Source organism: Delphinus delphis, chromosome 3 (assembly GCF_949987515.2).
Source record: "Delphinus delphis chromosome 3, mDelDel1.2, whole genome shotgun sequence".
Classification (NCBI taxonomy): Eukaryota; Metazoa; Chordata; class Mammalia; order Artiodactyla; family Delphinidae; genus Delphinus; species Delphinus delphis.
In genome coordinates, this window is record NC_082685.1 from 164,254,210 (window position 1) to 164,276,389 (window position 22,180).

At 39.6% G+C, this 22,180-nt stretch overlaps 1 protein-coding gene across 3 annotated transcripts in view; it reads right to left on the minus strand.

Moving 5' to 3' along the window:
* Positions 1-1,144: 1,144 nt before the first annotated feature.
* The window catches only part of MARCHF6 (membrane associated ring-CH-type finger 6), a 76,530-nt gene continuing 55,494 nt past the window's right edge, over positions 1,145-22,180 (minus strand). For all 3 annotated transcript variants that reach the window (XM_060009666.1, XM_060009667.1, XM_060009665.1), the window contains exons 20-26: positions 21,493-21,562; positions 17,978-18,159; positions 16,346-16,480; positions 10,936-11,025; positions 8,861-8,993; positions 7,743-7,878; positions 1,145-4,953 (exon numbers count right to left, since the gene is read on the minus strand). In XM_060009666.1, coding sequence (XP_059865649.1) covers positions 4,863-4,953; positions 7,743-7,878; positions 8,861-8,993; positions 10,936-11,025; positions 16,346-16,480; positions 17,978-18,159; positions 21,493-21,562 — 837 coding nt within the window. In that variant the 3' untranslated portion in view covers positions 1,145-4,862. The remainder of the gene's footprint in view (positions 4,954-7,742; positions 7,879-8,860; positions 8,994-10,935; positions 11,026-16,345; positions 16,481-17,977; positions 18,160-21,492; positions 21,563-22,180) is intronic.

Below are 22,180 nucleotides of genomic sequence, written 5' to 3' on the forward strand. Positions count from 1 at the left end.
CACTGTTACATATGTAAAGGAAGAAATTTCAAAATGACGATTAGACAACGTCAAGTGGGTTACTGCTGTTGACATACAGACAGGTGTATGCCATGTGGGACTGAGCAGAAGTGGACTGCAAGAGGGTGAAAGAGGAACTGTGGTGTGGGTGTGTGGGAGGGGTGCCTGTATACACAAAACAGGACTTGAGCGCCACCAGGTCATCACAGCCTCGCCCAAGGTGAGTCCTTTCTGTGTTCCTTGTGGCATTTGACTCCTACCTACAATGGAAACTTCTGCTCATTTTTTTGTTCTTTTCCATTCTAACTGGGCTCCTTGAAGGCAGACCCTATACCTCATTCTACTACAGTACTAAGTACAGTGCTGGAAACAAAAGAGACACCAAAAAAAAATGAGAGTGGGGCTGGGGAGAATTCACCTCCTCAGACCCTCATTTCACTCGTGATGTTAGCTCTGTTCGCAACAAGAGTGGCTGCAAACTGCACAGTAGGAGGAGGGAATTCATGGCCACTTTCTGAGATTTCACTGTACAATTTCCTTTGCAATAAAGTTCAACTTCACAGATTACACATGCCCTATGGATCAAATAGCATTTCACCTACCACCACTGCATTTGAAATAAATAAAAATGCATAAATGATTTAAAAAAAATCATAGAAGAAGTTTTGAACCTAGAAACAAAAATTAGAAACAAAAGGATCTCTTCACAAAGGGCACTTTAAAAACCTCAAGCAACCCTTTCCTTTTTCTCTGATACATATGATCAGTATGTGAAGTGGACTTTTACTCTATCCAAATCTCCACCTAAAAGACAACCTGGTGAAACTTTACACTCAGATCTTGCAGTGGAGGCGCAGAGCTGGGTGGCATCCTGCCTGTGGCACAAGAAGAAGGGCTTCGCTCTTCCCAGTGAGGATGGGCTGTAACCACAGTGGAGGGAGAGAGGGGGAAGGTGTGTCTTCTGCAACTATACTTTCAAGTTCCTACTTAGAACGGAGGGGCTATAATCATATGTAACTTGAGTTTTTTCTTCCATAATTATTATACTTTTAACGATCTGGATTATCTGCCTGTGCCAACTAATAATGCACATTTCATAATTCTGAAGCAATCTTGCAACAAAGCAAAAATAAACCAAAAAAACTAGGCTACAACTAACGTTTTTATTCAATTTTTCTCTCAACTCAGAAGGCAACAAACAACCACATAAAAAAGGGAGCACTTTAGAATATATACACATAAAGTTGGTCTGGGTATCTAAGGTATTTAATAGAAAACTAACATCCCAACTAAGTAAATGTTCTATTCATTGAGCTTCTACAACAGTCATTTCTAGGCCTTATGGTCATTACATTTTCATTTAAGGTACTATATTAATTTCATGACTACAAAATGAGGCACTCATACAAAATAGATGGGAATGAAAACAGATGTATCCTGTCTTATCTTTATGTTGTATTAAATGCCAAAGATATTGTTGGGGATTACCTGAAAGAAGCCCTTACTCGTGATGGCTGTTTTATTGATTAAAAAAATGACACAGGGCAGTAATGGACTGAAAGGAAAACATCTGATTGAGGGGCACGTTAATTAAGTAGATACAAGGAAGTTAGAGAATCTCCACAAGTGAGGCTTCAGTAATACCTTTGTAGTAAGACATTTGTTTTCTTCTTGATGGCAACTGAATAGGTAACATTCTAAAGGAGTATTTTAAACATAATCATTTAATTTTACAATATAAAAAACTTATCACAGTAAGTAGAGAGCTTTAAAATACTCAATCCTGAAAATGAGAGTAAGTAGCTCACTTGCAACGTTTAAAAAAGTGCCAGTGTTCTTATACTGGTGCAACATTCTTCAGAGTGAGTGAGTGTGTGTGTGTGTGTGTGTGTGTGTTTGCAAATGCAATACAATGTAGCAATGTCCAGTGCTTCACTGTTTTGTTTTAAAAAGTCATCAATTCAACCTAAATTCAAGAATTACACTTTAATAGTAGCATTTTGCCAATACAGAAAGGACATATCATCTAAGATCAAATCATCTGAGAAAAAGTTCTTCTCTATTACTTGAATAAGGGAAAGAAAAAACACAAGACAAGAATCCACAGTAATAACAGTTATATTAAATGCTGAAATAAAAATTACTTTTCATTTACATCTGGAATTGAGATGTCCAATCTCCACTGTTTCTCCAGAGAACAGGAAAAAAATCACCTAAAAACATGGAGGTTTTTAAGGCTAGCTATACACAAACTTCACATTGGCATTTTTCTTCAGTGTTCATCTCAACTATTAGTACTTAATAGTTTAAAAATCAAACAGAATTTGCTAATAATGAACAACTGCATACTTCATACTATGACCATTTGATAACTGGTCATGTAAAACTAACCCCAAATGTTGATTTGTCTTCAATTTGTAAATAGTAAAAATAAAGCAAAAAGGTCTTCTTTCCTAATTAAATTCCTTGAAGACAGTCTTAGCCCAATGTAAAATGAAGCAAAACTACACTATTATTATTTTTTTAATTCTACATGAAGAAGGGCAGCAATACTAGCACTTTCTGAACTAGAAGTTTTAAATATTTATAAGACTATTGGTTAATAATAAAATCTTGATGCTACCCAAGTAAATAGTATGCCAGCAAATGCTTTCCTTATGAAAGTATTCACCTTATTGAAAAAAACAGGACAAAGCACAACTGAAAAACCAGGGGAAATCCTTAAGTAAGACAAGATAAAGTTATCTGCCAGTGAAATGGAGGGCAACTTTTTGGCCATTCATATATATATATATATATATATATATATATATATATATATATTCACACACACACATATATATATATGTATATTATATGTTGTTTTTTGGTGTTTTTTTTTTTTTTTTTTACAAAATATCTGATAAGATTCACTTAAAATTTTGTAGAATAACAATTTTTAATCTTTTGTGATATCTGCCTAGATCTCTTTCTGGTAAAACAGATAAGTGTGTTCCAATAACTTTATATCAAGATCTACAAATTCTCTGAAAAATTAAAAAAGAAACTTAAATTAACACGATCAAGTTATATGCCCAATTTGATAATATTTTTCTCCCAAAGAGAACAATTGATATAGACATACACCATGACAGGTGGCATTATGTTTAAAATGCTCCTAATTTTTACAGTAGGACTAAATTTCTAAGTAAAGGTAGGGCTAGCAAAGGCCTTATTTCAAATATGAGAAAGGGCTACTACAAACTGCGAAAAACTGTAACACTGAATCCTATGTCGAGTTTTTTTTTTTTTTTTTTTTTTTTTTTGATACTGATGTTTTAAAGTAATCACTTACCACTTCAGGAAAAACTGTTGAAATATAAAACAACCAGAACGTGTTGCTTTTGGTAACTTATGTTTGGCTGACTCTCATATTTTAAAAATTCTCAGATTTAAGCCTATGGGTTTTAATACTATATGGAAATTCTTTTATGGTTTCTTAAGATCTATGCTGTCCATTTTCTCTGAGAACTAAGTTATCATTCAAAAACAAACACTACCCTTACCATATACCATCACCATTAAAAACCTGGATCACATGCCCAACCATTCTATTTCTCTAAACTTCTAACTTGAAGCTTTGGTTATGAAGGAAAACCAAGTTTCTAAGTGTTCTGCTTTCTGAGATTTTTACAGCACGTTTCCAATGAAATACATTCTGTACTCCTATGTTAAAAGGCCAGCTCAGTCAGCTTCCTTCTGGTCAAATAAAATCAAGTTGGTTTTATTTATAGTTTTATTCTGTAAACAAAAAGCTCTGGAAACTTTGGAGAAATGCACTGCCCCTAATCCTCACCCAATGATGCACTAACCAGCAGGACCAGGGGTTCTAACCCGTCTTCTCTAACGCTGTCAATCTAAGACCACAAATCCCATCTACATTTGACAAAACATTTCAGTATGTCCTTATTCCAGGAAGATGCAGTATCACTGGTGATGTTATCCTGTAAGATTTATGATCTTCCATGACTTTGGCCACTGCTGACGAAAAGACAGCTGTGTGTGGGAAAAGGGGGCTGGAGGATCTAAGGAAAAATCTTCTTTTGGACTTCTTCTTTTCTCTAAGTATAGACACGTCCCTAACAAACACAAAACCCAACTCCTGATGCTGATCACTAGGAATATTAAATTATCAAAATTAAAAATAATTTCCTCACCTAGCACAAGATACTATACAATATTACAAACACAGACACATGAAAAAAAATCAGGCAGTAGAAAATGTACAACAGCTTTGGTGTTATACAAAATAACTTCCAAAAACGATTGACAGTGAAGCACAAGTTCATGTTTTCTTACCACAGACACTCCACTGTTGATTTCTACTTATTTCCTTTTATGTTCTTGGTAAGGTCTGAACAGCCAAGACAGAATGTACAGTTCACTTAATAAGAACTGCTAGGAACACCAGGACATTGCATTCCAAAAGACGTCATTAAGAAGTCTTGCCTCTGCACTATGGCTCTGTGGCACATTTCCTGTCAAGATCACAGCAGGTCCAAAATAAAGTGACAACTAGATTTAATAAATTAATATACATTTTGTTTAAAGATGTACAATGCACATTCTGTTTAATCCAAGGTTTTAGGGTATCCCGGAACTTCTATTTACACATATACAGACCTCAGACAGCAATGATGTCAGAAGATGCAGGAAGGGCAGCAGAGCCTCGCACTGCTGCTTGCTGAATGCTGAAAACCCAAGTCAAATACCCTTAACTTAAAAACAACGCTGAGAGATCACTGGGGAAAATCTCCAGAGAGAAGTCCACAAAAAAGGACACGTAAAGGCGGGGGAAGGTCAACGTAGTTGAGACAACCACTTTATTCTTGGGATGACTGTGAAGGCGGCGGAGATGTGCCTTGTTTGCCAGATTTCCGTTCATAGTTCACGAGGCGTTGGCCCACAAGGTACCTAGGTTGTTAAAAACAGGGTGGTTACTCTCTTATGTGATCTTACTTACTAAAACATTCTTCCTTAGAGCAGCCAGTGATACATTTTTTAAAATGTAAATCAGATCACTTCACTCCCACTTAAAACCCTTCAGTAGTTAGGTAGGTAGAAAGGGAGTCTAGAATGAATACTGGCAAACAGCACAAAAGCAGGCATCTCATAGCAAAGGTATGGATTTATGGGAAGACATGAGAGCAGCACATGTCAGAAGGCCTCAGATGCTATGCAGTGGAGTACAGGCTCTGGTCCATAGGTGAGGGGCCCTCATAAACTGACTCTTGGAGGCCAGAGGTAGGTAAGGTAGAAGAAACTTATTCAGGAGATTTATCTGTTATGGATCATATTTTACAAAACAGGTAAGTGGACAGATCTGAAGAAATGGACTGGAAATATGATAATCAGAAAGCTGGGTAGGGAGGAGAGTAAAACCTGAAAAGCTCTAGTTCTAAAGAAAAGGAGAAATCAAAGGACAAAGATTTCAAGGAGGTCAAAGGAAGAGGGCACAGAAATGACTGTATGCAAGTGACTGACAGAAGGTACGAGGTTATGGTCCAAGAAAGAGTATTAAGTGCTCCTAACCTATGAGAGGTGATGGCAAAGGGAGCAGGACTGCAGAAACGGAGACAGAAGTGCCTGTGGATGGGATGACAGGGCTGGAGGTCCTCCACCAGGACACAGCGTCCCCATGATGCCAGCAGGAGCTGGGGGGAGCAGTAGTGGTGGGCTGCAGTGACCGTGGGCGAAGGGCCTGGAGGCTGACCTGGGAGAACAGTGGGTGACAATGCTGATGGCAACAAGCTGCGGGGGGCGGGGGCGGTGTGGGTGATGGTTTCAAGCGGGCACCGGGACCCACTTGGAGGCAGCAGTGCAGACCAAGACGTGCCCGGCAGGACTTTACACATTTGTGTAAGAGGAGGAGAGTGAGGCCAGCACGTGACAGGGCTGCCAGGGAGCTGGGGTCTCTGAGGCTCAGTTTGCTCTTCAATAAAATGAGAACAATAGTCCTATGATTGCTGTAAGAAACAGAAAGCAGGCAAAAGCCTCGGTAACAAAGGCCTGGCATGTGTGGAGGGCTCCGTGTGGCAACTTTTATTTTTCCCCGTGACTTCCTCCACCCTGACTTTCATCTATCACTTTTCTGTTGACAAACAGGTCTCATGAGGTACTCTGGCAATTTACGCCAAGAAGCTTAACATTTCACTTTTTAAAACATTCCACTAACCCTACTGCTTCTTCATCACAAGCTCACTGTTTCACCCCTTTTCTTTTTGTCTTCTTGATTCTCTTCCCGAAGTTAATCATTCCTTATCCCACTGTCCCTCAACCAACCGGTGTTTTTTCAACTTGTGAGGAATTTGTAAACTCTTTGAACAATGACAACTGAGCAATATCTGACATGATAATACACATGGCACTACCTGACACACATGTAATCACAAACCACATCAAGATAGCAAGCACAGAGAGAAAAGGAAGGTAAACTTGCCCCAAACCGAAAAGTAACTCAGGGGCAGAAAAACGAGACTCTGAACCCATAGCCAGTTCTATTACCCCAGCAGCCTCTCATGCCCACAGCGCACACGCACACACGCACACTTGGCACCTCCTCGGGATCAAGCCCTGTGGCAGATACACTGTGGATGTATAATGGTGAACAAGACACGCCCTCTGTCGAGCCCGAGTTCAACGGTTTTCTGCACGAAGCAACGGTGGGGAAAGATAATAGAGTGCACTGGGCTGCAGGCAGCTCCCGAGGGTGTGTCTCTTTTGCGCTGGTGCCGGACTGACTGTGCCGCCAAAACAAGCGAAGTGAGGGAAAAGGGCTTTCATCGCTGAAAGCCCCTCCCCATTCTTTCGTGGTTGACAGAACTTAATACTCAGCCTGCCTAAGCCTTCTAGTGTTTATTACCATCAGTAAGTGCTTTGGAGAAGCCCTGAACACTCTCTAAATTTCATTCTTAAACATATTACTCTTAAAGAGCCCCCAGAGTAAATGAGGTGACCATATAATCTGTCGCCCAAAGCCGGCACTCACGAGTAAAAGGGGGCGCTGTTAGTAATGACACGCAGGCAGCCTGTGTAAACTGGGACTCTCCCGGGCAAACCAGGATGGGTAGTTACAAACTTACTTCCTCTGTGAGGCGCCATTAAAGCAGAAGAGGACTCAGCCTTCCATTAGGACATGGAGGGTCAAATGGCTGCTACCCCAGAAGGTGTTTTCCTTGGCTGTTCTCAATTTCTCAGAGGTCAGGTCGCAGAGTTTCCTCAAAACAGAGGGCGCCACAACGCTTCTGCAGTAACCTCACAGCTTCTCTCAGCAATGGTCAGAGTAACCCAATGGCCCTTGGCTGCAAGAAGGGCTTAGGCAGGCACTGCTAATTCCTAAAGCAGGCTTCTTATTTTTATCTAAAACTATTTAATATATTGTCAGACCAAAACATTTGAAAACAGACTGAAAATTATTCCAAATGGACATTAAGAACTCTTCCTCCCCAAACCAGTTTCTCCCAGTCTTTTTCATCTCCGTAGATGACAACTCTGTATTTCCAGTTGCTTGACCCAACCAAGTCCTGATAACCCCCTTTTTCACATTCTACATCCAATCTGTTAGCAAATCCTGTCAATTCTACCTCAAAATACGTCCAGAATCTGAGCACTTTTCCCTCCTGTGATTTATCACAATAGACACAATAATTAAGAAATGAGACATCTTAACAAAAAGCAGCTAGACAAATGAAGTCTACACTTACTTGTCATTTTTAATATGTTCATAAAGGCGCTTAAACTGGCGGACCTGGAAGGACAAGATTCCCATCAACACCACGACCATCAGTAAAAATGGATAAATCCGCCGGTGGACCAAATTTTGCATTTCCGCAGTAACACCTGGAAAACCAAAAAAGAAAAACTCTAAGTGTATAAAGGCTGACAGTGAAATGAAAGTATGTCCTTTTCCTAAGAAGAGGGGAGGGGCGCTTAACTGAAACTCATCCTGTATGAAATGGAGTGAGGCAAGGAGTGCCGTCAAGCTGGAGCCAGCCCCAGCTAGAGGAAGAGCCTCGTGAACTATCCCGAGGAGCTGGACTGTGTTCTAAAGGCACAGAGGAACCAACAAAAGGATGTTCACCAAAAAGGTATGAACGAGATTTATTCTTCTGAAAGGTCATCGTGGCCGCAGTGTGGAGAATAAATTAGCGATGGAGAGTTCAAAACAAGGCAACCAGACGAGAGGCGGCTGAGGTTGAGGTTAAGGTGAGAGCTGATGTTCATCTCAACGTGAGCTGCAGGCAAGGGCTCCAAAGATGAGAGAATGGGTTCCAGAGGTCAGATCAGAGGCACTTGGAACCCAGCTGAGTATGAAGAGCAGAGAGCCTCAGGTGACACGGATGACCTTCAAGGTTTCTGACTTATACACCTTGTTGGATGATAATGCTAGTAACTGACAGAGGGAATTCAATAGAAGCAAAAGATTTGGAGGGGAAAGCTTTGTGCTTATAATTCTGAACACATTGCTGGCTTTAAGGTCATGTGAGGATTCTTCAGTACATAGCTGATAATATCTAGATGTTAAAGTGTCACAAATTAGCTTCTCCTCTTTGGTTTTTCTTTTACGCTAAAGGATATTTTTTTAAATGTCAATACTTTCTCACCTGCCTAGGGAAAAAAACTGTACCAAAGCGTTTTATGATCCTCATCTTGCCCTAACTAGTGAAATCTAAGAAAAACAGTCTTTTAAAATCACTGTTTTAGCTGGATTTATATTTACAATAAAGCATTTGGAGCCAGGCAACCTTTGATACCATAAGTGACAAGAATGTAATGATGTGAATAAAGGTGCTCTCTGAAGCCCTCAGCCAGCATTACCCACCAAGTAAAGGAACGACGCCGGACGCGATGACATAAGGTACACACAGGGAAAGCAAGAGCACAGAGATCACTGGCGCTGCCAGTTTCCGAATGATATACTGAAGGTCAATGTTCCGGATGCCATTTGCGTAAACCTGAAACATAGAGGTAAAAAATGAGAATAAGGATACAAGACAAATTCCTCCAGGTTAACAGAGCAATCTGCTGAATTCAAGCACAGGGAGCTGGATCTACCAGCCCAAAAGATTCAAACTTGTTATTTTTTCAGAAGTCAAGGCAAATTCTGGAACACAAACATAAGTATGGTATCCATAAGTTTTTAAAGAAATGCATTTACTTCCTTACACTTTGCAGTTAACTCTGCTAAGAGATAAAATAATAAGATGATAATCTAGAATAATAATTACACTAGCCTTGTGCTATACGATACCAGATGGCATCCAATAATATTAGTTGAAGACTACACAACTTGAAGTAACTTCATACATAAATTGTTTAAGAGTGACCTGTGTTACTACTCAAGATTGCATTCATTTTATCTGAATATAAGAAAACATTATAAACAGGAAGCATGTTTCTAAAAAGCCTGTATAAATTAAATTTCAACAAATCGAAGGTATTTTATGGAACAATTTAGTATGAAAGAATTCTACAGTGAATTTTTTTTAAATTCAAGAATTTCTAAAATATTTCATCTCATCTAGAAAGTTCTACGGGATAGTATTGCAGAGGAAAGAATGGATGGAAGTGGGGAAATCTTGGGAATAATGGAAAATAAAGATGGTATACAGAAAGGGACGAAACAGCAGAGCGTTGTTTGTGTTTTTCCCCCAGCACTTCAACCTCTCCTGGCCCATAGTCACACAGTGTGGTGCAACTCCAATCCCCAGGTCCCTCGGAAGTGGGCCAGAGCATTTCAAGGTGAATGACAACAGGCTTACTGCTCCACAGGTCCCCTCTGGCCCACCAAAATCCTTTTAACCCAAATGCATTTAAATTAATGCAGCAAGGCATCCCGGTGTTTCTCAATCATTTTACTTAAACTTAGACACATGTATGAGAAAGAATGCATCAGAGAGCAAAATATTATAGAGATCAACAGTGTTTCACAGCCCCCAGGTGTAACTTCATGCTTATTCTCCACAAGGGTCAGAGTCTCATCTGGAAACGCTAGAGTGGACTGGTCTGTACTCCTATCGTGAATGGACATGCTGCCACGCAGCCCGCAATCCATCTCACTTCAGAATCAGCCCGCACTTGAGAGATGCATGCAAACACACACCAATTCCCTGGCTCTCCCCACCCTCACAAATCTCCAAGTACAGAAATTGTTGGGTGAGTTTCTTGTGCATACTGGGCTGAGAACTACTGTATTTCCTATACATCAAAAGGAGGTATACCTTCAGTGCTACAAAACTGTAACACCTTATTAAGTTGATGCTGCCCTAAGGACAAGAGGGTTGTCCATAAGTCCATTCTTTAGGTAACTAAAACTTAAAAGAAATAAGTACCAAAATCTACTATGTTGGTTACTTTGGAAGAAATCTTCCTAAAATGAATTATCCTACTTCCTAGCCTTATTACCAAAGTACAGAAGTACCATCTATTTTTTTCAAGGTGCTCACCTCAATGACCACATTATATGACAGCTCCATAACACAAAACTGTCTTAGGTGTTACATAGCTAAAATATTCCCAAAGAGCTCTGCTTTTTTAAATCTATTTTTTTCCTGCCATTTTCTTTATTTATTGCCTTGAACAATAACCTCTTTTCCTTACTACAGGCTTACAAAACTGACTACCAAGCCTTCATCAGAACTCCTGCTCTAAAAAAAAGCACATATGCTAAATTTTGCCTTTACTTTTTAGTCAGGGTTCTAGGCACTTTAAGCTACTGGTTAACTTTCAGATAAGGGAAGTGTTAAGAGTAGCTGATGAAAATTCATGGTGTAAGAGTAAACTGCCTTTCTCCTTAAAGAAAAAAAAAAAGTTATATATGCTCATTAAAGAAAATGTATAAAACTTAGAAAAGTGGGAACGTGGAAAATAAGAGTCCCATAAGCCGAACTTGCTTACCTGCTCAATTACAGTTTTCAGCCACCACTGAGGACCCATCAATGTTATAGCTGCAATGATTTTGGCATGCAGGACTCCAAGTGCCCAATCCTAGGATAATAAAAATCATTTAACAGATTTTTGTTTGTTTTTAACAATAAACCCAGCACAGAGGCTATTTCTTGCATTATTAACTTCAAAACAAAAACTCTGTTGGATTAGTAACGATTTCACAGAAGAATAAATACGCTGGAAAATCCAGGGAATTCTTTCCCCAACAGCTCAAGTTCAATGTTTCTATCAAAACTCATTCTTGTGTCTTTCCAAAAAAAAAAAAAAAAACACAACTACATTATTTTCCCAAGAGAACTAAGAAAAGTGTTTAATGGAGATCTGAACAAGCAAGTAAATAAAACAGTGCCCTGACTTTATTTCATCAAACCATCCTTGGGCTGTTTTTCCAGTTGGGCTCCTGAAGGCTCAGAGCGCTTCCAGCCGGGTGTGCTCGCAGTTCTGCTGAGCTGTTACTAGGACCTCCCCAGTCACGCCAAGCTCCCCGCTGTGCCTCTGGCCTGCCCACCTCACTATCCACCAGGCAGCCAAAGGGATCACCACTCCCACTGCCTAAGTGATCTCTTAAAGTGCAAGTCAGATCATTTAAGGAGACCTCCGTGCTTACAACCCTGAACACAGCACACAACGTCCTTCATAACTGGTTCTGTTTATCTTAAAAATATATATATACATGTATGTTTTAAAAGTATCAAGTAACATTTAAATCTATTCTTACATTAAATTGAAACCTTTCCAGAGAAGGCTGGAGTCCTCTGTGACCACCAGCCCAAATCCTGATCCCTCCCCAGCAATAACCACTGCTAACATTTGGTATGTACCTTCCACGTTTGTTTCCTTATGCACCGATCTATGTCTATACATGTATGTCCCATAGGAAATATGTGTATCAGTTTTATATGGATTTTGCTCATACTGTTCTGTTCCGATTTTCTGGTTTGGTTGGTTGGTCTTCCAAAACATCTTCAAATAGGGTGGGAGGCTGATGCATGCACTGAATTCTTGCATAATCTCAAATATCACTCTTCATCCTGACAGACGAATGGGTGAATGACGTTTTTTCTAGGTATAGGAAGGTTGGGTTTTGTCCCTTTTATCTCAATGGTCTCTAAATGCCCTTCTACCTTATGGTTTCAGTGCTGCAAAGTCCACTGCTAGTATGCTTTTTTTTGAAGCTTGTGATTTAATTCAGAAATTTTACCAAGATGTGCCCAAATATGCATTTTTCTCATCAATTTTCTTTTCACCAAACCTGATGAGGTCCTTCAACCTACAGATCAGTTCTTTCTTCAATTTAGTTAAAAATGTCTATTTTTGTTTCAATGCTGTCTCCTATTTTTGTTTCAATGTTGCCTCATATTTTTGCATTGCAGAACCCTTATTATGGCTATATTAAGTCTCCTGGGTGTATCCTCCAAGACTCTTCCTCTCCCCTCAATTTCCTATTCTTCAGTTTTGCTCTGTGCATCAGTCTTCCAGGCCTCCAATCTGACTAGCCACATCTTTAATTCATTTACTGAATTTGTTTGAAATCCACGCTATGTAACATCACGACGATTTCACTCTGTTTTATGGCTGCTATTGTGTGTGCATGCCCACATACCCCTGTGTTTTTATTCTTCTATTTGGATGCTCACGGCTCTGCAAGCAGTTCTCCATCACCGGGCATGTGTTCTGATGGCTCTGCCTGGCCTTCCTTTCTGTGGCTGCTGGGCCCCCCTTACATAAAACATGTGTTATTTTTCTCTGTTGGCTCAATGTGGTTCAGAGGCTCGGATTGAGAATATCCTAAAGGGCTGCAACAGGATCTTTAGCCTGTTAGACCTCTGGGATAGCAAGCCAACAATTCCCAAATAAGAACATGGAGAAATCCTCCTTGCTTTTTTCTCTATCTTTCCAGGCTCACAAGCAGGGAAGATTCAACCACCAACTCAGCTTTCTCTTGGCCTTTGGGAGTCCAGAAGGCACCCAAGTGAGGTTAATGTTCACCTGAGGAGGTCCACAGATCACTGAGGTTCCAGCTCTTTCAAGATCCACTGCTTTCCAGTCCTTTCCCACAAAAAAAGACATACCACACTAGCTCCTCTGCTAGAATTAAAAAAGAGTCCAGCCTCCCATAGGTCTGTAGTCACTTGACGCAGGAAAGGCAAGCAGCTTCGAGTCAGGGATGGACAAAAAGCAAGCTGTTCTCTCAAACTTTGGGATTTTATCCAGAATATTAAGGATACCATGCTGCACACTCTGTTTGCAAGTTGTGTTTTTCCCCTACTCAAAAACACGTGAGGGCTTCCCTGGTGGCGCAGTGGTTGAGAGTCTGCCTGCTGATGCGGGGGACACGGGTTCGTGCCCCGGTCCGGGAAGATCCCACATGCCTGGGAGCGGCTGGGCCCGTGAGCCATGGCCGCTGAGCCTGTGCGTCCGGAGCCTGTGCTTCCCAATGGGAGAGGCCATAACAGTGAGAGGCTCGCGTACCGCAAAAAAAAAAAAAAAAAAAAAAACCACGTCTGAGAGCTATCTATATCAAAACATATAGCAAAACAAAAATACAAACAAGCGAAGAAATACACAGCTCTACTTCCTTCTTTTTAACTGCGGCACTGGATTCAAAAGCAAAGATATATCACATTTTATTTAGTCATTCTCTATTGATGGACATCTGGGTTGCTTCTAATATTTTTGACATGGTAAAAAATTATATAATAGCAGAACCCTGTTCATGTCTCCTGCACACATGTAAATGTTTCTTTGCAGGATATTCTGAAAAGTGAAAACTGATGAGTCATAACATATAAGCATTCTTAAAATTGAATAATTTCAAATAATTCTCCAAGGTCACAATGTTGGGCACTGTCAAGACCACCAGGAACACAGGTATAAGTGAACAAGCTGCATCACTACTCAATGCAGTGAGGGAGAACAAACAGTATGGGGAAGTTGGAGCCCTTAGTAAGAGTGTTAGAAAAGGCTTATTACAGTTTCCTGGCTTGTGTGAGGTGATTTGGGGAGGATTTAAGGAAGCAGGGCTTTGCTCTATTCCAGATGCTAAGTAGAAAGTACAGGTAATCTATAATTGGGTATCTTAATAAATCTTATCCAGAAGAAGGGACAGGCTGAGGCTAATCAAACTGTAGTAGCAAACAAAGGAGCAGCCAATCATGTCAGCCAGGGTACTGGCATGTTGGGGCATTTTTGTGGTTTGAACAATACTCATGTTTTGCCTGCGTTCAGACATGATTATGGAGGGGTCTTGAGTTTGTCTTGATCCATCTTGGTCACAGAGTGGCCTTGTGTGATGCTGATGTTCTGTCAATTGTTCACATTCAGCAGGAGGCCTAGCTCCTGGACCCCAGGGGCTGTTTTGCTCGTTTTCAGTGCCGCGTACTGAACAACCTCAGGAGGCGTATACCATCTGTTTGCCACATCTGCAGTGATCTCTTGGGTTACGGTAGCATCTGCCTGACCCCTCCCCTATAAAGTTGTGTTTCCCTCTGAGGTAGCAAGTAGTCTGTAAGGTGACACTTTGTCACCATGCAAACAACCACTTCTGCACTGTAGTGGCATCAAAACATGACTGCAAATCCTTCTGCCGTGGAGTGGTAGGGGTCTATATCCCCTTCCCTTAAATCCAGGCCAAACTGTGACTTGCTCATACCCAGCAGAACGTAGTGAAGAGCAACGCTGCAGGACTTCTGAGAAAAGGTCATAAGAAGTGATGCAAGTCTGCCTTGTTTGTAAGAAGCCCAAGTGCCTTGAGGCTACCAAGCTGTAAAAAAGCTCAAGTACATCCAGGGGCTCCAGCCAATAGCCCAGATACGGTGCAACCAATAACCAGCACCAACTCTCACACATGAGTGATGACGTCTCCAAATGATACCAGCTAATAAGGCTGTCAGATCACACTCAGCCACTGAGCCTTCCCAGATGAGACTCCAGATAACATGAAACAGACACAAGCCAATATACCCTGTCTTAATATCTGATCCACAGATTCTGTGGACAAAATAAATGGTTGTTTTATGCCGGTAAGCTGGAGCTGCAAGGTAACTTGCTATTGCAGCACAGTAGCTAAAGAGCCATCGACTTTCACCTGATAGGTTCAGAATCCATTGACAATCCTTAGAATCAATTATTTTGTTAATTATTGCAAAACAGTAACTTTCCTAATTAATTGTTAATTCTTCTACCTTTATTGCGGGCATTATTCTGTGAAAAACAGCCTTACTTCAATCACTGATGCTATTAGACTACACTGCAATGCAGCTCCTACAGAAAGGCGTCATATATGCTTAACGATTCCCCTTTCTTGCTCCCTTTCACTCTGATTCTAATCTATGAGCACACCGGATTAGAGGAGGTCCCCTATGTCGTATGCTCTGTCTCACTTCAAAGTCTGCCCACTCGCTCCCTCCTGGAATACACTTCTTCCTTTCTCACCCACTCCTCCGCACTCTATCGTGCTGTCCTAGACATTATCTCCTGCAGAAGACCGCACCTGAAGCCCCCAAGCTGGGTAGATGCCTCTCCCACACGATGCAGTGCTTCTTGTGCTTGCCCCAATCACAGCACAGTAACCATCTTTCCCACCAGCCTTTAAGGTCCCCAAGAAGTTCCTGCATTAGTCTCATTTCCATCTCAGTTATACAGTACAGGGTTTGGATGTACATTAAAGAATTCAAGTAAATATTTGCTGTTAGATGAAGTTTATGGGGGTTCTTCATCTGGAAAGTAGAGGACAATTTTCATTTCTGAAAAATTCATCATAATCTACTAAAAGGAGATTTTTAAAACAAGGCTGAAAAGCCTTTGAATGACTGAAGTCAATACCTAGCTCTTTCTCCTAACATCTCTTAAAAACTTGAGGTCTATGACATTAACTTCAGGCTCTAAGTATGACAGAAAAGTTAAATTTCTTTTTCTGTGAGCATTTTAAGGCCTTTGCTGTCACCTGTATAGGTTCCCTCAGAATGCTCTTTTTAATAAGGCCTGTGACTTTGTGGGAAAAAATGCTGCAATTTTTCAAAAGGGTAAGTTATTACTTCGAGTCTCAAAGCCAAAAGGAGCAAGGTATCTCACCCTAACTAAAAGTGAAAAGTTCAACACATTAGTTTGTATCTTTAAACACTGGTGAAGCCTACAGTGACATTTTAAACCTATAAAGTAAGGTATTTTAAAGGTGTTGCATGACCTGCATATTTCAAAAGCTAAAATGCATTATCTAATCTATTTTATAAGAGTTCCTACAATAGAAAAAATTAAGGAATCTTCCTAAACAAACTGCTTAAAATCACTTTAAACAATTAAGAATTTTTCTGATTCCAAATACATAAAGAAATATCATGAGCAAAAGATACACACTTACCTGCCATGGGTAAAAAAGAGGAGTCTGATCCAAAGGAACCCTCAGGGGGGCAACAATAACCAGCTCAAACAGAAGCCCCAGAAGAAGCGGGACGACTCCAGCCAGCAGCACTGCAACTATCACGGTCTTCATTATCTATCAGGGAATGAAAAGCCTTGTCATTAGAGACTCTATGACTTTTAAGCCAAGCTCTTTATCTCATGTGGAAATTTACTATTCTTTGACCTGATGCCTAACAGAACGAATATATACCTTAAACAACTTACATTTTATGTTACACGTTTAAATGAAATCTGAATGTGTAACTATAAAAACTCAAGCTATAACAAAAACATGAAATTACTATGCATTACTGCTACAAAATTATAGGAAATTCATTTTATTACATATATTAATCAGGTGGCTTTGCTGCTTTTCTCAATCTCAGTCTCAGGAGTAGGCTTTTGTTTGTCCATGAAAAGCTACTGGTTGTCCCAGGCCCCTGATCCAGTGGTGGTCCACCCACAGGCTGACCTGTGACCCCTGAGATGGACTGGTATAGTTGAAGGGCTCTGCATAACCCCAGTTAAGGTAATTACCAAGTTGATCAAATTAGCTCCCCTGAAAACAGTACAGTCCAACAGAACTTACTATGATGACAGAAATGTCCTGTATCTGTGTTGTGCAATATGGTAGCCATTAGCCACAGGGCTATTCTATTAACACAGCTCTAGAATTTGGACAAAGTGGCAAAATGAAAATAAAGTAGACACAAAGAGAAGAGATAACATGCAAGAGCCACTATGAAATCCTGACAAAGAAATCAGTTTTTAAAGTGGCCTTGATGTCCCTTTTTCTTAAGGGAGCCTCAGTAAGTACATTCATTTCAACAGCAAGAGATTAAAAATGGTGTGCATTGAGGCAGTACCTACTTCTTCACATGGCAACATGATATGGAAGAATATCAAATGAAAAGTGGTACTAGCTAGTTTCTGTATTTTAAATATAGGTAAGTGTCTCATCTTATGGATTACACAGCAATCAACTCCCTCCATTCTTAATATACAATGAATCTCCTATGTTTTTCTTTCAACATTAATATTAAACAGCTATTAAACTTTCAGTGAAATCAAGATATAAATTCAGATACAAAACCAGAGTTAATTATACAAATGAAAAGGCATAAAGCAGTGACCTAAACATATTTACCAGTCATAGCCAACATTATGATCAATCAGTAAATTACCACACAATTTCCCATTTATGTGAAAAACACTGACTTAATCCTGAAGTCAACATTTGATGTATTAAAAAATCTTTTTTCAATCAGATTTTAGAAAAAATATCATTAAAGGAAATTTCTACTTAAACAAATTGATTTTAATTTCTACAGAATATCTTATTACTCAAGGGCCTTACCGGATCATTTAATAGCATGATTTTCTTTTAACCCTCAAATACATCTGACTATATTTCTCAGAATGAACCAGAAAACTACTGTCTTAAAGGAACACTCTTTCTAATTCAAAAAAATCAACTCTCTTGACTCTATCAACACAGTGAAGAAACAAAAGTGAAAAGATCAAAAGAAATTACTGGAAAAATATTCACTACTCCTGTCAGACAAGATCAGTCTGTATTAGGAAAACCTACCATAAGGGACCACTCCTTAACCTTCTGGAAGATCACTCTGCGTCCCTGTGGCATCCATGCCACCAGCACTGTCACCGCCCTGATGGTTAGCCAACAAACATAGAGACCACAAGCAGCTGTGTAGAGCTCATGGATTTTGGCAGTCCCCGTCCAAAATGACATTAACCAACGGCCAGCAAATACTGAAAATAGAAAAGCTGATATATTACACATGTAGTCATGTAAAGAGAACTCTAATCTTGATGTCAATGTTGTACTACTAGTATTTTCAAAAATTTTAGTCATTTTAAGTCATTATTAAAGAGACATCACATTTTGATATATCAGTGTCTTTGTTAAAAGCAAACCAACAAAATAAAAACAAAACCCCCCAAATTCAAAAGAATGTAATTATTTGACTAAGATACAACCAGACCACAGTAAGTCACTGGGGATGAGCTCTCCTGTGACATGCATTCTGACTTGCCAGGCCAATTACTTGTTCTTTGGGGACTGAAACCACTTGAGGGGGGTGTTATTTTTATTGTCTGTATTATCAAATGAAATCATTATGCACATAACAGGCCAAAAATGGAAAATTTACTTTCTATTATTTGTGTTGTCAATACTTTTAACATTTAGGAACATTACAAATAATTTAGAGTAACTTTCTTTCAATTGGGTCATTCATTAAGATAGAAAACTAAGCTTATTTTAATCAGAAGTGGGCACATTAACAAAATACCACACTAGTTTTTCTTAGGAAAAAAATTAAGATCTAAATATAATGAAACTTAGGAAACATGTGAAAGTTGTCTAAGGAACTGCCTCACACAAAGAGTTATTACAAATAAACTCCACAATGTACCCACAAAAATCTAACTACCAGTCAAGATCATTTATATAGTAACTTTCTTTACATGGTTACTTATCTTAATAAGGCTGGAGAAAAAAGGAAGACTCCATTTCCAGTGTCTTTTTCTCCTTAATACAGTACTTACCTGTTACCTTTCAATGTCTAAAAGGAGCTAGTGGCTGTGCTGAACATGTTCCATACATTTTCTCATTAATCCTCCCAACAACCCTGCAAGCAGCAATGACCTCCACTCTGAAGACTAAGAAACCGAGGCTCAGCAACAGAACCTTGCCCAAGCAAGGTCACACAAGGGCGGAGGCTGAATGTGAACTCCTGTCTACAGGACAGAGCTCATGCTCTTGACCGCGGACGCACACTGCCTCCAGTCAAGCTAAACCACCCCAACAGTCAGGTTTATAAGCCGCAGTGCTGATAACGTTACACACTTCTTTGCAATCTCACAGACAGCTTGGATATGAAGATAACTCATTTTTTGAAGACAAATACATGTTAAGTATTTATCTACATGAAATAAACACACGTGCATGTTAAAGATATAAAAATACCACTGATAATTCAGTAAAAATGTCTAGCATTCTATATATACATATTTCTACTCCAAGATTCTTTGTTGTTCTTTTTCGGTTGGTTTTTAAAAATTTAAGGCTTCCCTGGTGGCACAGTGGTTGGGAATCCGCCTGCCAATGCAGGGGACACAGGTTCGAGCCCTGGTCCGGGAAGATCCCACATGCCGCGGAGCAACTAAGCCTATGCACCACAACTACTGAGCCTGTGCTCTAGAGCCCATGTGGCACAACTACTGGAACCCGTGCTCTGCAACAAGAGAGGCCACCACAATGAGAAGCCTGCGCACCGCAACGAAGAGTAGCCCCCCACTCGCCACAACTAGAGAAAAGCCTGTGCGTAACAATGAAGATGCAACGCAGCCAAAAATAAAATAGAAAAAAAAAAATTTAAAGACTGCTTTTCATTCCATACTTCACATACTTCTAAAGTGTTTTTGAGAGGTCAGGGTTAGTTTCTAGTTTGCAGTAACTTAACATTAGCTAAAATGCAGCTACAATAAAGTAACCTATGGGGAAAACAGCATCCTCACCACCTTAAATGTGTACTATGACAAAAGCATTTCTATGATTAAACATAACTGCATTCCTTCCACTAGATGGTGGGACTGGATTAACAGGGAAATATTTACTTAACAATCTTTAACGAAATTAATGTACCTGTATTGCCAAATTCAAGCACTAAAACTAGGTTTCCTTCTTTTGTTAACTTTTTAATATTTCTGATAAAAACATGAAAATGGAACATAAAAATCACAAATGTAAAGCTGTCCAAAGTTCAAAAACTGAGTTTTCTCAACAATGTTTACTACACTGCACCCAATAGTTAACTAGACTTTGTCTTTTTAACAGCTGAGGTCTGAGTAGTGAACTTAAGAGCAAAGTTCTCACGGTCAAAAATCATTGTGCAGAAACAGTGAAAAACAACACAACTTTATTTTTACCAGTTTAAGGTGAATCACAACTCTTACAAATTAGAAACTATTCTTTTTTTTTTTAAGAAACCTCACTTGAAATTAACTAGCTGCTCTTCCCCAGCCTTAGCCCTCATGGGAAAACTCAAGTATTTAATACAAATTTGATTTATAAAGTTATACTGAGTTAGTGCTATAATCAAGACACTAACTCAATAACATGTACAGGCTTGATAAGACCTGAAAATTATCTTCACTTGATTATTTAAGTGGCTAACACATATCAGTATGATTCAGAATCTTCTGGCTTGCTATAACACTAACTAGGAGGCGGCGGGGGGAGGGGGCAGCAAGTTGTTTCTGACACTTTGTCACTGGCTTTGGACTCCACCCCCATCTACCCCTGACCTCTGCAGAAGATGACAAACTACTATATTCATCGACAGCTTCTTACTTGTTAGATGAAGAAACCCTGTTTAGCTGAAATTTAGCGATTAGTATTTATGATTACCAGGTGATAAAGGGAAATAGCCTGGCTTCATAAAGGTCTCTAGCAATAGCATGCAGTGGATTGGAAAGATAATTACATAATGAAGGCAAACATAATTAACATCAAAACACTAGCTTGAAAAAAATGACTTAAGCCACACAGATGACTTTTTTTTTATGCATACATTTTTATTTTAAGATGCTGAAAAATTTTTTATAAAAAATGTTTATGAAAAATTTCAACATATACCCAGGCAGAGAAAATCCTATAATAAAATCCTTTGTACTCAATCACCCAGTTTCAAAAATTATCAATTCACAGCCAATCTTAACATCTTCTATAGTTTTGCCTACTTCCCCACCCCCAGAACGCTTTGAGGCAAATCCCAGACAACTTTTTGAGAACCCACACTGCAATAAGAAAATGTCTATATAAAATGAGTGACCACAAGTACTTTACTTCCAAAAATTAATCATAAATTGTATATTGACTCTGTCCCCCTCTGCTCCGATACAAATGAGTCCAATGAAACGCAGAGCCCTATAGAGAACAGTATCCCATATTCAATAAAAATGGGGATAACTACTTCAAGTTTATATGTGATGAAAGATCACATGTCAGCAAGACATACCCTTTTAAAACAAAGCATCTTTTCATGATGTCTTTAGCAGAGAGCTAGGATAACCTCATACCTGGTAGAGTAAGGCAGATGAGGCTGGCGATCAGTAAGGTTATACACATGAAGACAATCAACAAAAATATCTGCAAGGCAAAACACAGCAGTGCATAAACAGAATTCATCTGTGCTCAATGCATTTTATGACACTCCTCAAAGAATCAACACAATTCTCCCAGTAAAAAACGATCTGCCTATATTTGTATTTCCAGGATTCCTTCCATCTCACATAAAAAGGAAATTTTCATTTTAGGTAATATTAACTATAATTTTGGCCGAAAGGAAACTGTGCCCACTTTCATATAATCAGATACATCAGCAAGTACCAATATATTTTGAATCAGAGAGCACAAAAATAAAACATAATCAGCTTAGGGCTTCCCTGGTGGCACAGTGGTTGAGAGTCCACCTGCCGATGCAGGGGACACGGGTTCGTGCCCCGGTCTGGGAAGATCCCACATGCCGCAGAGCGGCTGGGCCTGTGAGCCATGGCCGCTGAGCCTGCGCGTCCGGAGCCTGTGCTCCGCAACGGGAGAGGCCACAACAGTGAGAGGCCCGCGTACCGCCAAAAAAACCAAAACAAACAAACAAAAAAACATAATCAGCTTAAATTTTCCCCCACTATTAATTAAAACTAACAATATTTGCTTATTTTTATCAAATTCTCAAAAACAACTTCTCATGAAAGGAAAGCTTATTCCCTA